Genomic DNA, 15,527 nt, shown 5'->3' with positions numbered 1-15,527 from the left:
ACTTGTTGTTTGTTGCTTTATGATGGCCATTCTGACTGGTGTGAAGTGGTATCTCATTGTGGTTTTAATTTGCATTTCTCTGATAGCTAGTGATATTGAACATCATTTCATACGTCTTTGGATCCTCTGTATGTCCTCCTTGGAGAAGTGTCTGTTCAAGTCCCTTGCCCATTTTTTAATTGGGTTGCTTGTCTTCTTAGAGTGGAGTCGTGTAAGTTCTTTATATATTTTGGAGATTAAACCCTTGTCTGAGGTATCATTGGCAAATATGTTTTCCCATACAGTTGGTTCTCTTTTCATTTTTTTTTAAGATTTTATTTATTTATTTTTAGAGAGGGAATGGAGGGAGAAAGAGAGAGAGAGAGAAACATCAATGTGAGGTTGCTGGGGGTCATGGCCTGCAACCCAGGCATGTGCCCTGACTGGGAATCGAACCTGCGATACTTTGGTTCACAGCCCGTGCCCATTCCACTGAGCTATGCCAGCCAGGGCTGTTCTCTTTTCATTTTGATAGTGTTTTCTTTAGCTGTGCAGAAGCTTTTTATTTTGACAAGGTCCCATTTGTTTCTTCTTTCCTTTATGTCCCTTGTAAAGAAAGAATCTTAAAAGCAGCAAGAGAAAAGCAGTTAGTTACCTACAGGAGAGTTCCCATAAGGCTGTCAGCTGATTTCTCAAAAGAAACCTTACAGGCTAGAAGAGACTGGCAAGAAGTATTCAAAGTCATGAAAAGCAAGGGACCTACAGCCAAGATCGCTCTACCCAGTAAAGGTATCATTTAAAATGGAAGGGCAAATAAAGAGCTTCTCAGGCAAGAAAAAAATTAAAGAGTTCACCATCATCAAACCATTATTATATGAAATGTTAAACGGACTTAAGAAAAAGATAAAAACTATGAGCAATAAAATTGCAATAAATACATATCTATCAACTGAATCTAAAAAACAAACTAAGCAAATAAGAACGGAGATAGAATCATGGATACAGGGAGCATCTTGATGGTTGCCAGATGGTAGGGTGTGTGGGGGAATGGGTGAAGAGGTGAGGGGATTAAGAAATAAAAATAGGTAGTCACAGTATAGCCATGGGGATGTAAAGTACAGTATAGGAAACAGAGTAGCCAAAGAACTTATACACGTGACTCATGGACATGAACAATGGTGGGGGGACTGCCTGAGGGAGTTGGGGGGGGGTGCTGGGTGGAGGTGGCCATAACGAGGAAAATTGGGACAACTAATAGCATAATCCATAAAATATAATTTCAAAAATTCCAATAAAAACTACTCCATAGAAGTGACAGTCTTCAGTGAGAGTTGCCATGGTTTCTTGCTCCAACAGTGCTTGAGTGGAACCTGGTGCTTGACCCCCATCCCAGGCAGCCACACAGATCCATCTTTCTGCCACCTCCTCACAGTACCCTCAGACAGTCCCAATTTCCCCAGCCACCGCTCCAGCACCATGAGGCCACCTGTCCTCAGCCACTCATCATGACAACCATGTCTACCTCACAGGTCCACCAGAACTGCCACCAGGACCCAGAGGCTGCCATCAACCACAAGGACAACCTGGAGCTCTATGCTTCCTATGTCCACCTGTTCATGTCTTACTACTTTGACAGCGATGATGGGGCTTTGAAGAACTTTGCCAAGTATTTTCTTCACCAATCTCATGAGGAGAGGGAACATACTAAGAAACTGATGAAGCTGCAGAACCAGTAAGGTGGTCAAATCTTTCTTCAGGATATGAAAAAACCAGACCATGACGACTGGGAGAATGGGCTAAATGCAATGGCAGTGTACATTATACTTGGAATCAGTCACTAGTGGACTTACACAAACTGGCCACAAAAAATGACCCTCATTTGTGTGACTTCATCAAGACTTACTACCTGGGTAAGAAGGTAAAATCCATCAAAGAATCAGGTGACCACACAAACAACTTGTGCAGGTTGGAGGCTCCTGAGTCTAGTGTGGTAGAGCATCTCCTTGACAAGCACACCCTGGGAGACAGTAAGGAGAGCTCAGCCTCAGGCTGCCTTCCCACAGCCACAGGGGGGACTTCCCTGTCACCAAAGCAGTACATGCATGTCAGTGACCTTCACCTTTTCTGTAACTTGTACCAAATCATCCACCTATATCCTCCATTTGTACCATTCCTTCAAATAAAGTAATTTGGCGCCCCCTCAAAAAAAAAATCCATAAAATCCACAGTTAATGATCGTATATTTATTTTTAACATATAATTTTAGTTACACATCATGTACATTTTCCAAATTTGAATATGTTAACCTACTATGTTCTTCACAGACTTTCCAACAAGTGTGAAAAGGAGGCAATAAGGTTAGCTTGAGTCTACAAGTTACAATCCAAGTATAGGATACCTTATATTTATTTATATTTAAGATCAATATACATGATGTTCTCTATACTTAGCAAATGAATGAGACTGATTAAAATATTAACACAAATTATTAGCATATAATCATGAAAAGACAGAAGGCATCAAGGATATACTTTGTGGTTACTTGTTTTACCGTTCAATGTACCTGTCATGAAAAAATATACATTTTTACTTTCGAGATTAAAATAGACCATCAGCTCATTCTCTCTCCTGGCCCACTTTTATAAAAACTAAAATGGCTTTCCCACGTGTGGCTCACTTGAACATATTTGTGCTGAAGAAACAAAAGAATAGCAGTGCTTAAAGGAAAAGGTGTACCCAGTTCTCAACGTGCGTGCAGTTGAAGCCCTCACACAAGTTGCCTTAAAACAGAACAAAAACAACACAACTCAGTCTATCCAATCATCATACAATGCATCATTGCATCAATTGTTTCATTGCCAGGGCAGAGCTCCCTGAAGGAACTTGAGGATGGAACTGCTACCTGAAGGTTTCCTTATTGTAGTAGTCAAATTCCAACTCAAGTCAGTGTTCTCTGGTTTTCGGTGTTATAAACCCACTTTCTTTAACCTCACACCATTATGAACTTAGCTTAGAGCAAGACAGGAGAACTCAAAAAAACATGAAAAATAAACACCCCCAATTGTTAAGAGCAGAGCAAGGCTTGTATAACTAGAACAAGTCCTCTCAATTGAAACCCTGCAATGCGTTTTAGAAAAGGTTCCATTAACATCATGTGTTAGTCAATGAAGAAAATAGCTCCAGAAGCCTAAAAGCAACTACCTACTTGGAGTATCTTGCTCACATTCACAGACTGGCTACTTCAGGGCATGCTTATAAGGCAGCTTCTGAAAGCCTATTTTTGAGAAGGTAAACAGCTCTTAGAATCTACTTGTACTGCTTTTAATGTCTGGCCCTCCATGTCTGTTGTTCTTACAGTTGCTCTTAAGAGGGTCACAACTAGATGCATTTCTTAATGCAAACAAGCAAAGCAGGGTGGTTCACATAGTAAGACTCACACTCAAATATCCATCAGTGATTGATATGTTGGTATTGGTGGGCAGTCTCTCTTAGCCTATGCCAAAGGAGAAACAAGATATGCCAGCTCAGAACTCTAAAAACTCAAATCCCTACTTCTTCCCACACTGAGTCATAAAACAAAAAAAGCCCTAATAGAACATCAATAACTAAAGTGTAAATTCCAGTGATCCTTTGATCATAGTTTTAAAAGTGTACACCTAAAACAGAATAAACCAATTTGGAAAGAGAAACCAAAGTTACTAGAGTTATATTTAACTAAAGTAGAAAAAGGCCTCTTAAATGATATATTTCACTTTGTTCATATTCATAATTTTCAAGCTATCTCTGAGTCCTACTTGTCAATATGGGAGGACCTGGTTGAAATTCTTTTTTCTATGTATTTAAAATCACCCTTGGTGATATCTAGCCAGGAGGTGTGATTCTAGTTTGTGTTGAACAAATGTTTTAGCTCTAAGGTGTTATACCATAGTTGAGATATTTCAAACTACTGCTTAGAAGACATTTGCAAAAGCTTATCTTAATCACAAAGAACACATCCGTTTCAGATTATTTTCTTATTGATCTTCTGAATATACATCTATTACCACCATGGGTGTGAGATCATTTGAGAACTAGACAATATCATTTAGAAACAGACTATAGAATCAAGTCATATATGAAGAGAAGGATGCTTTATGAGAGTTCAGACATTGGTAGGAAGTCAAAAGAAAACTCATGTTTTGGATTACTTACCATTAAGTATGCTGAAATTGAACATTTGCAACCCTAGTAACCAAAGATACACTGAAGAAAACTAACTTACTACATATTGAGTTCATTTCTAGTCTATTTTAAAAGCAAACTCCCATAAGGAATACAGGAAAGGAATCCATTCAAAGCAACAGCTCTCAAAAGTTCTGCCAAGAAACTCAGAGTAACTTATTGCATCATGAAAGGTGAGATGTTCAGAAGAACAAATAGTTCAACCATATTCTTCCCCTTCAGATTTTATTTTTTGCTTCAATCCATGAGAAATATCTAGATCTAATAGTCATTGAAACGTGTTTTTGTAATTTCAGACAGATTGATTAAGTAAATAAAATTTAACATGGAAGAAACCCTTCTAATCTATTTTGCTAGAAGCTCAAGGAGTTAAGCTGGAATCCATAAAATCAGCCTGGCATCCAAACTCTGCCACTAATTACTTCTTCCCATGGATTCTTCGGCTACAACCTGTGGTTTCTCCAGGCCTTGGTTTCCCCATAATCAAACAGCCAAGAGATGGGCACAGATCTTCTCAGCTTGGACACCCTGTTCTCCAATGAGATCAAAATGGGGATAGCTTCCAGCTAAGCTTTCTCCTCTTCCAATCAGGCCCAAAGAATTTCTCTAATATTAATAAAGCAGTTAAATCCTTCCAACTAAAGCAAGTATCTGCATTGATGACAACACATACCTCCATTCCAGATATGTACCTTTTGGATTTGCTCCATGTCTACTGACTAGGAAGGTGGCAAAAACAATATGCCACATATAAGAGATACTATCAACCCCTACCGTACTTTCATCCTTGGGACTACAAGACCTCCGTGGAGGAAGACCACTTAACAACAAGATTATTAAACCCCTATGGATGGGGTAACACTGGCCTTCTGTCCACAGAACTGTGCCCAGCAAGCAGGTCTAATTTTGGAGCAGTATTCTAGAAGAGATATAATGGCAATTTCAATGGCCCAGCCCTCCTATAAATTACATTAAAGGCTCACAGAAGCATTATCAGGAGTTATAATCCTAAACTGAAAGTGCACATCCTAAGAAAACAGAGAAAAGGAGAGAGGATGAGCACTAGTTAGGTAATAATAATGTAAGTGTATGTACATCTACATGTTTATATTTAATTTTTTTAAATCCACTCCTAAACAACGAATAAATTGTGGTAACTAAAAGTCCAGTCAAGAAGGCTGGGTATAGATATTATTGGTATGTGCTTTAATGCAATGCCTATCTTAAAATATTGGTGACACTATGCAACTCGTGGAGCTTTGATTGTCTAATACAAGATTTTTTCCTTTAATAAAAATCAAACCAACTAAACAAAATCCCAACCTAATTTGGCTTACTCTGGCATTGGCTTGATGGGGGAAATGTCAGTATTTTTAAAATACATAATATATAGTAACATTGCTTAGTTTATGTCTGCTTAATGGATGTGAAGTGCTATCTCGAGTGAGTGTATATGTACTGGAAGATTATGGGATAAAGTACACATGCTAGCCTTTCCTGGATTGAATGTAACAAAAGGCAAACATGCTGTGAAATGCCTGCCACAAGGACACTGTTGATAAAATTAGTTACAGCTCCCAGATCTCAGAAAAAAGGGAAAAGAGGTTAACTTTACACTGACCCATTCATGACCTTAGGAAGAGTTTAAACTGATTCTGAACCCTTCGTACAGGGACCAAAAAAAAAAAGGTAGCCAAAGGGGAAGGAAGAAGGTATGAACAGAGAAAGAGTTCAAGATTTCTGATTTTCAAAATCAAGCCAATTCAAAAGCCTTTAATATGCACAGAACAGAATCAACAATTTGTTTTTATTTGGAAAAACATCATCTGTTTGAGCCTTTCTTTTCTGCCATTAAGCTATTGATAAAGCTTGCCAATGGAATGAGGAAGCATTAAATAAATGCCTACTTTTCTAGAAGCTGTCAACTCTGTTGAAATCAAAGATCTAATCTCATATGCTGCAAACCTAGCCAAACCACTTCAAAAAGGACCCTAGACACACCCCACCCCTCTACCCTAAGAAAGTGTATAGGAGCAAAATGCATGAGAGACAGCATTTCTTGCCATCATTCTCTCAAGGTAATGTTAAAGCTGGCATGCCCTGATCCCTGTGAGGGTTGGTCAGTTCCCACTTTCAACTTGAGCTTTCAGGTGAAGCAGCAGCTATCCAAATTTCTATAGGGTACTGGCTTCTGCAAGTTGAGCTCACTGTTTTACATCACTTACACTGGAGTCAGCTGGGCCCCTCTGAGTGGCACATAAGCCAATCACTTCCCAAGGGTACACTTCACATAGAATCAAATAGCTATATACCCTGTGTCAGAATTGCCTTTCTTTATTACTTCATACCCAATACACTCACAGCCCAAGATAATATAACAAAAACAAAAAGAACTACCAGAGATTGTTGAATGGTTGGTAACAACAATTTTCCCTCTTCTTCCCCAGTTTGAATACCTGGGTTCAAACAATAAATGTTTACTGATACAGTCTCATAAGCCTTTCATATTTGATGGGTAGTTTCCAAATTCATGCATTTACAGATAGGTTATCCTACAGAGGATAAAAGTAGAGATCTGGCAACTATTTATTTAATTTGATCAGGCAAGGCAGTTACAGCACACTGTTCTTGCCAAAAAATTTTACATAGAAGAACTGAGTTATCTGGGTTGATGACCTAACTGGCCGAGTTAAACAGATCGCTGACAGAACCTCCACTTCACAGAGGTGTGAAGATCCAGTAAGTCTTGGACATTCGGTAGAAAACAATAGTCATGTATTATTTATAGCTAAATATAATATCAAAATGGCACTAAAGAAGCAATTTTTGGTATATGGTGGTAGAGGGCACAGAGCCAGTCTAAATATGATGCTCATGTTTTATTTTAGTTTTTGTTTTTATTCTTGTCATGCCAAAAACTATCCAGTTACAATTTCAATTATTCAGGAAACCAACATACTGTACACGATATACATAACAAAAATAAAACAAGCATCCTGAATATACTGGGTTATGAGGTTTTGGATAAATCGTAAAACCTTTAAATAAATAATGCTCTAAATTATTTGATAAAAGATTGATTTTTGGTAAGGAGCAACACCTAACACCTCAAGGAAATATTGAAGAATTGGAGAGAAATCCCACTGATAATTACAATTTCAAGCGTGATAATCAGCTGTATTTTCCATCCAGTAAAACATACAAGTACGCGAGAAAAGGTGGCGTGGATTCTAATCCACTGCTCACAGCTTTTGACACAGTCAGACATCTATGACATGTAGTTGGATTGAAACAGTTGAAGGAAAGATCTTGGCACAAAAGGTCACCCACTGTTACTTGGGCCTTGGGCATCACAACACAGTGACTGGACGAAGCTGTTCCAATTGGTTTTCCAATGCAATTCGTTCTTGATGAACTTCCTGAGTTGTATAAAACAGAGAAAAAAGAAACAAAAAAGCAAAGGAGTCATTTCCTGGGTTCATCTTTACTTCATCAGATATTAAAAAGAAATATAATTAAACCAGTAAGACTTAGGTACCATATGATTCAATGACGGGTAGACTGGAAGGTATCACATTTATAGCTGGTGACTAGACAAAGGACGCTTCACATTTTGTAATCTCTCAACTTTCTGAAGATGAAATGAAACGGACGCATCACATCTTATCATTGCCTCAATCTCACCTTCAGTTTTAAGGGATCAGTGGCTACCAGAAAATGATGTTAAGAATTAAAAGACTAATTAGGAGCAAGTAGAAAAGCAAAAGCCAACTCCTAATGCTGAGAGGTAAAGCCATCATGGACTCAATTTCTAGTTCAGTCTCTCTTGATTCTAACCCAGCACGATACTCAGTCAGGTCTGAGAGATGAAAAAGTACATTGGTCAGTCTTCTACCAAAGCCTCGTCTAGGCTCCTGCACAAAATATGGCTTAAGGTGTGACTTCTGGATAAAATGCAAGAAAAGATTAGCAGTACGTTACTTGGGAGATCAAATTTCCAACGGTAAAACAGATTTGTTAGTGAGGAGAAAGGCATTCTTAGAATCAAAGTGGGAAAGATTCTGTATAAAAGCTCAACTCTGAGAAGCCCCACAAAAACCAACATGCTAATAAGAGTCAGCACAGAACTCATTTATTCATCTGCCCTCCTACCCACCCATCCAACAGTCCTTGAGATCTATCTACTACGGGCCAGATTCTGCTGTAGATGTGATCATACCAGCAAAGAACAAGACAGATCAGACCAATGCCCTCTTAGGGCTTATTATATGCAAACGGCTAAAGAAAGAGACAGTAGAGAAATAAGACACTTTCAGAAGAAAACAAATAAAGATGATGTAATAAAGACTAATGGGAATCTGGGAGAAAGGTAGAAAGGGTGGTCAGGGAAGGCTTCTCAGAGTTGCTGCTACTTGAGCAAAGACATGAATGAAGTGAGGGGTAAGTCGTGTGAAGATGTGGTGGAGGATATTCAGGGAGACCAAAGGACAACTGCAAAGGCCCTGAGGGAGGGAACAAGCATGGTGTGTTTGATGAACAAAAAGGTCTACGTGGCCAGAACAAAAGTACCAAGGAGATATTGGCAAGAGGTGGAATCAGAGACTTATGCAGGGGTCTTGTGGGCAGAATAAGGAATGTGGAAACCATGCAGTGTGGGGAGGATGGCATTGAGGGCTTTGTATCAGGGAAGACACATGGCCTACTTTGGAATTCAAGTTTTTCACTCTGGCTACTGTGCAGCAGGGTAAGAACAGAAGCAGGCAGCAGCTGGGAGGCTACTGCATGGACCCCGGTGAAAAATGAAAAGGCTTTGGATCAGGGTAGCAGCCATAAAATTGGAGAGAAGTGGTTGGACTGTAGATATATTTTCTAGAACTGATAAAGCCTGTTGATGAAGCTTGATGTAGGAGAGAAGGAAGGGGATTTTGAGTTGAACAAGTAGGTGCCAGTAGAGGTATTAATTGAGAACAAAAAGACTGGATGAGAAATTAGCATTTCAAATGAAGGAATTAAGCATCTGAGTTGTGTGTATTAGATACATTAAGAAAAAATTTCAGTAAGCAGTTGTAAATGCATGTCTAGAACTCAGAGGAAAGCGCAGTAGGGCTTAGAAATAAACTAATGATCACCATGTTATGGATGGTCTTCAAAGCCTTTGGACTGTATAACATCATCTAGAAAAAGAATACAGATAGAGTGTTGTGGGTAAAGATGGAATTGAACACATGTACCATACTCATTCCCTACTGGAATTCTACTAAAACAAACAAAAAAATTTAAGACGTTAGACACAGAAGGACAGAATAAACAAAAGGGAAGAGGTAATGGCAATAAAATTTGTAAGCTGAAAGGTAAACTGATGAACAGCAAATGAGTTAGCAAATACAGAAAATAAATATGGGATTCTACCAATTGCTGACTATGTCTCTCCCAATTATGCATTATGGAACTGGACAAATGACCACAGAGTAGATTCAGGGATCCACTGGATCTACTATCGAGATGGACTTGAGCTACAACTCCACTGACCACCTGACCTCCAAAAGCTCCTACGGATTGGTGTACCACATTGAAAGGGGACAAGCACCAAAACCAAACAAAATACAAAACAAAAACAAGGTCACATACAAATATTCATAAAACAGAATGAAGGTTAAAATATTAAAAAGAAGTTTTTATTCTCATATGGTAGAGAATAAAAATTTTATTCACTTTTTTAATTTAGTGAACAGTTCTATAAATTTTAACACATGTATAGATTTGTGTAACTACCACCACAAATTGGGTGAATTACGTTTCCAACAAGCAAAAACTCTCTGGTACTACTCACTGATATCACAGACTCTTACCTCATGCAAAACCCCTGACAACCACTGGTCTTTCCAAGAATGTCAAATAAAAGGAATCATGCAGTACATAACCTTTTGACACTGACCTATCTAACTCAGCATAATGTCTTTGAAGTTCATCCAAGTTATTGTATGTATCATTCCTTTTTATTGCTAAGTACTATGCCACTGTACTGTGTGAATGTACCATAATTTATGTATTCATCCTTTGAAGGACATTTGGATTGTTTCCAGTTTTTGCTATCACATAAAACTGCTGTGAACATTTGGGTATAGATTTCTGAGTAAACATAAGCTTTCATCTCACTAAGGCAGATATTCAGAGTGGGACTGGTAAGTGTATGTATAATATCATAAGAAACTACAAAATAATTTTTCAGAGTGGGGTACCAATTTGCATTCCTATAATCAATGCATGAGAGTTCCAGTTGCCAGTACTTGGTGTTACCACTGTTTTCTGTTTTACCAATTATAATATGTGTATAGTGGTACGTGATCATGGTTTTAATTTTTCTACTGGCTAATGATATTGAATATATTCTCACATGTTTATTTGCCATCCTTATATACTCTTTGGTGAAGTATCTGTTCAAGTCTTTTGACCATTTTTGAGTTGTTAGAGTTTTAAGAATTCTTCAGCTTTAAGAGTTCTTTATATAATCTAGATACAAGTCCTTTATCAAATACGTAAGTTGCAAATATTTTCTCCCAGCATATAGCGTGTCTCTTAAATCTCTTGACAGTGTTTTTGGCAGAGCAAAAATTTCTGAGTTTGATGAAGTCCAGTTTTTTGAGTTTTTCTGTTATATATTGTGCTTTTGGCATCACTTCTAACCCCAGGTCATAAAGATTTTTTTCCTCTATTTCTTCTAAAAATTTTACATCTTTGTGTTTTACATTTGCATCTAGGACCCTTTCAAGTTAATCTTTGTATGAGATGTGAGGTTTATATCAAGGTCCTTTTTCTTTTTTACATATGAATGACCAACTACTAAAAAACAATTTGTTGAAAAGACTATCCTTTCTCCATGAATTGATTTCGCATCTTTGTCAGATTTAATTGATGTATTCATGTGATCTACTTCAGGACTGTCTATCCTATTCCATTGATCTATGCATCGATCTCTCCAGTACCATGGTGTCTTGATTACTAAATCTTGATATTAAAGTAATTCTTCCAACTTTGTTCTTCTTTTTCAAATTTCTTTTAATTATTCCAGTTCCTGGGTCCTTACACACAAATTATAGGATTAGCTGGTCTACAACTACAAAATCCTGCTAGTACTTTGATTGGTATTACAATAAATCTACAGATCACTTTGGGAAAAGTGACATCACTACTATGTTGAGTCTTCCAAACCACAAACAGCATATGTCTCTTCATTTACTTTGGTCTTCTTGAATTTCTTTTAACAGCACTTTACAGTCTTCAGTATACAGATCCAGTTGTTGTGTTTTTTTTTTAATTCTCACTGGAAGACTTTTTTTCACTGCTTTCAGAGAGAGAGGAAGGGAGAGAGGAATGGAGGGAAACATTGATCAGTTGCCTCTCATACACTCCTGGACCATGGATCGCATGCACCAAGACTGGGGATCATGCACACCCAGACCAGGGATCAAACCCACAATGTAGGTATGTGCCCTGACTGGGAATAGAATCCGCAACTCTTTGGTTATGGGATGATGCTCCAACCAACTGAGCCACACCAGTCAAGGCAGATCCTGTGTGTTTTGGTGACTATACCTAAGTATTTTTTAAAATATTTTATTTATTTATTTTTAGAGAGAGGGCAAGGGAAGGAGAAAGGAGGAGAGAAACATCAATGTGTGGCTGCCTTTTGTGCACTCCGTACAGGGGACCTGGGCCACAACGCAGGCATGTGCCCTAACTGGGAATCGAACTGATGACCCTTTGCTTCACAAGCCCATGCTCAATCCACTGAGCTACCCCAGCCACAGAAATATACCTAAGTATTCATTTGCGGTTGGGGGCAAGCTATTGTAAATAGTATTGTTTTTCAAATTTCAGTTAAAATTTATTCATTATTTATATACAGGAAAATTATTGCTTTTTGTGTGTTGATCTTGTATTCTGTAACCTTTATTCATAAACTCAGAGAATAAAATCTTAAAATACAATTCAATTCTTAAAAGCATTGAATATGACAAAAATACATTATCACAATTGATAATTTAAAATTCAACAACACAAAAACTTGGGAATTTAACAAAAGATATGCAATAGCTTTATACACTCAGAACCACTGAGAGGAAGTTTATAAGATCTAAGTAACTGGAGAGAAGTACTATGCTCAAAGACTGGCAAACTCAACATTGTTTACATGTCAATTGTCCTTAAACTGATCTATTGATTCAATGCAAACTGAATCATAATCCTAGTAGGCTATTTTGTGGAAAATGGCATACCTATTCTAAAATTTACATGAAACAAAGGGCCCAGAATAATCTTGTAAAAGATCAAATTGAAAAATTTATACTACCTGATTTCAAGACTTACTATAAAGCAACACTAATCAAGAATGTGTGTTACAGGTATAAGGATCAACAAATAAATTAATGGAACAGAATAAGAAATCAGAAATAAATTTACATTTATATGTTCATTACACTTTGACAAGGACACCAAAGTCATCCAAGAGACTCACTCCAGCTTCATGGTTACACACATAAATTCAAAGTGAAGGGATGAGACAGATGCTCCGTGATGTAGACACAAAAAGAGAGCAGGGGCAGCTCTACTTAGATTAGACCAAATACACTTTATGCTAAAAACTGTAACAAGACAGAGAAGGTCATTACTTAATGTTAAAAGGTTAATTCATCAAGAAAATATAACCATCATAAATATATATGTACCCAACATCAGAGCAGCTAAAGATACTAAGAAATTGAAACCTATTGAAAAAATAGTGTCAGAAAATGACCATAACCTGGTGAAGGAAATAGACATGCAAGTCCTGGAAGCACGGACAGTCCCAAACAAGATGAATCCAAAGAGGCCCACACCAAGACACATCATAATTAAAAGTAAAAGGTTAAAGACAGGGAATCTTAAAAGAAGCAAGAGAAAAGTAGTTCATTACCTATAAATGAGCTCCATAAGACTGTTAGCTGATTTCTCAACAGAAACTATGCAGACCAGAAGGGATTAGCAAGAAATATTCAAAGTGATGAAAAGCAACTTTTGGCCAAGATGGAGGCTGCGGTAGATATACTTTGCTCCTCACACAATGAAAAGGAAGACAACTACAAATAAAAAAAAAAACAGAACTGACAGAAAATTGAATGTATGGAAATCTGACAACTAAGGAGTTAAAGAAACATTCATCCAGACTGGTAGGAGAGGCAGAGCTGAGCAGTGGGGGTGGAAAGGACAAGCGGCAAGGCAGTGACTAGAAGATAAGGGTGGGTGATGCAGTGGCTGGTGGACAAGGTGGTCCCACATTTGTGTGTAGATAAACCAGGAGGAACAACTGGGGAACAAGACACACCGTGCAACCCAGAGTTCCAGCACGGGGAAATAAAACCTCAAAGCCTCTGACTATAAAAACGTCTGGGAGTTGTGGTGGCAGAAGAAACTCCCAGGCTCACAGCAGAGTTCATTGGAGAGATCCACAGGGTCCCAGAAAGTCTAGAAACTCACCCACCTGGGAATCAGCACCACAAGGGCCCAATTTCCTTGTGGGTAGCAGGGGAAGTGATTGAAAGCCAGCTGAGAGCCAAGCAAGTTGAACTGTTCCCTCTCAGACCCCACCCCCACATACAAGACCACAATGCAGTGATGTGGGTTGTACTGCCCTGGTGAACACCTAAGGCTCTGCCCCTTACTACATATCAGGTGGGCCAAGACAAAAAAATATGGCCCAAATGAAAGAACAGATCAAAGCTCCAAAAATAGAACTAAGCAATGAAGAGAGAGCTGAACTATCAGGTGCAGAGTTCAAAAACGCTGGTAATCAGGATGCTCACAGTAATGCTTGAGTATGGTCACAAAATAGAGGAAAAAGTGAAGAAAATGAACAGCAAAATAAAGAAGAATATACAGGGAACCAACAGTAAAGGGAAGGAAACCAGGAATCAAATCAATGGTTTGGACCAGAAGGAAGGAAGAAAAACATTCAGCCAGAACAAAATGAAGAAACAAGAATTCAGAAAAATGAGGAGAGACTTAGGAACCTCTGGGACAACTTTAAATGTTCCAACATCCAAATCATAGAGGTGCCAGAAGGAGAAGAGGAAGGGCAAGAATTGAAAACTTGTTTGGGAAAATAATGAAGGTGAACTCCCCCAATCTTACAAAGCAAACAGACTTTCAGGAAGTCCAGGAAGGTCAGAGAGTCCCAAAGAAGTTGGACCCAAGGAGGAACACACCTAGGCACATCATCATTATATTACCTAACATTAAAGATAAGGAGAGAATCTTAAAGCAGCAAGAGAAAAGGAAAAAAGTCACCTACAAAGGAGTTCCTATAAGACTATCAGCTGATTTCTCAAAAGAAACCTTGCAGGCAAGAAGGGGCTGGAAAGAAGTATTTGAAATCATGAAAGGCAAGGACCTCCATCCAAGATGACTCTATCCAGCAAAGCTATCATTTAGAATGGAAGGGCAGATAATGTGCTTCCCAGATAAGGTCAAGTTCAAGGAGTATATCATCACCAAGCTCTTATTACATGAAATGTTAAAGGAACTTATCGAAGAAAAAGATCAAAACTACGAACAGTAAAATGACAACAAACTCACAGCTATCAACAAACAAACCTAAAAACAAAACAAAAACAAACTAAGCAAACAACTAGAACAGGAACAGAATCACAGAAATGGAGATCACATGGAGGGTTATCAGCGGGGAGGGGGAGTGGGGAAAATGGGGGAAAATGTACAGGGAATAAGAAGCATAAATCATGGGTACAAAATACACAGAGAGAGGTTAAGAATAGTATGGGAAATGGAGAAGTCAAAGAACTTACATGTACGACTCATGAACATGAATTAAGGTGAGGGAATGCTGGTGGGAGGCTGGGTACAGGGTGGAAGGAAATAAAGGGGAGAAAAAATGGGACAACTGTAATATCATAATCAATAAAATATATTAAAAATTATTTGGAGATTTTGAAAAAAGTAAAAATAATAATAAAATAATAAAAAATATTGTTTAGAAAAAAAGTGATGAAAAGCGAGAACCTACATTCAAGATTACTCTATGCAGCAAAGCTATCATTTAGAATTGAAGGACAGATAAAGAGCTTCCCAGACAAGAAAAAGCTAAAGGAGTAATACTATTACCACCAAACCAGTATTACATGAAATGTTAAAAGGTCTTCTTTAAAAAGAAGAAAAGATACGAATAAAATGGCAATAAATACATATGTATCAACAACTGAATCTAAAAATCAAAATAAACGAACAAGCAGAACAAAAACAAATTCATAGATACATAGAACATTTTGACAGTTGCC

At 38.0% G+C, this 15,527-nt stretch overlaps 1 protein-coding gene and 1 pseudogene across 5 annotated transcripts in view; one reads left to right on the top strand and one right to left on the bottom strand.

Moving 5' to 3' along the window:
* The first annotated feature begins 1,372 nt into the window (after nt 1-1,372).
* LOC118498528 lies at nt 1,373-4,735 on the top strand (annotated as a pseudogene).
* The window catches only part of REPS2 (RALBP1 associated Eps domain containing 2), a 200,029-nt gene continuing 188,102 nt past the window's right edge, over nt 3,601-15,527 (bottom strand). For all 5 annotated transcript variants that reach the window (XM_036016665.1, XM_036016664.1, XM_028522678.2 and 2 more), the window contains one exon: nt 3,601-7,619. In XM_036016665.1, the coding sequence (XP_035872558.1) occupies nt 7,551-7,619 (69 nt within the window). In that variant the 3' untranslated portion in view covers nt 3,601-7,550. The remainder of the gene's footprint in view (nt 7,620-15,527) is intronic.

Source organism: Phyllostomus discolor, chromosome X, assembly GCF_004126475.2.
Source record: "Phyllostomus discolor isolate MPI-MPIP mPhyDis1 chromosome X, mPhyDis1.pri.v3, whole genome shotgun sequence".
NCBI lineage: Eukaryota > Metazoa > Chordata > Mammalia > Chiroptera > Phyllostomidae > Phyllostomus > Phyllostomus discolor.
This window is presented reverse-complemented; position numbering and strand designations above follow the sequence as displayed.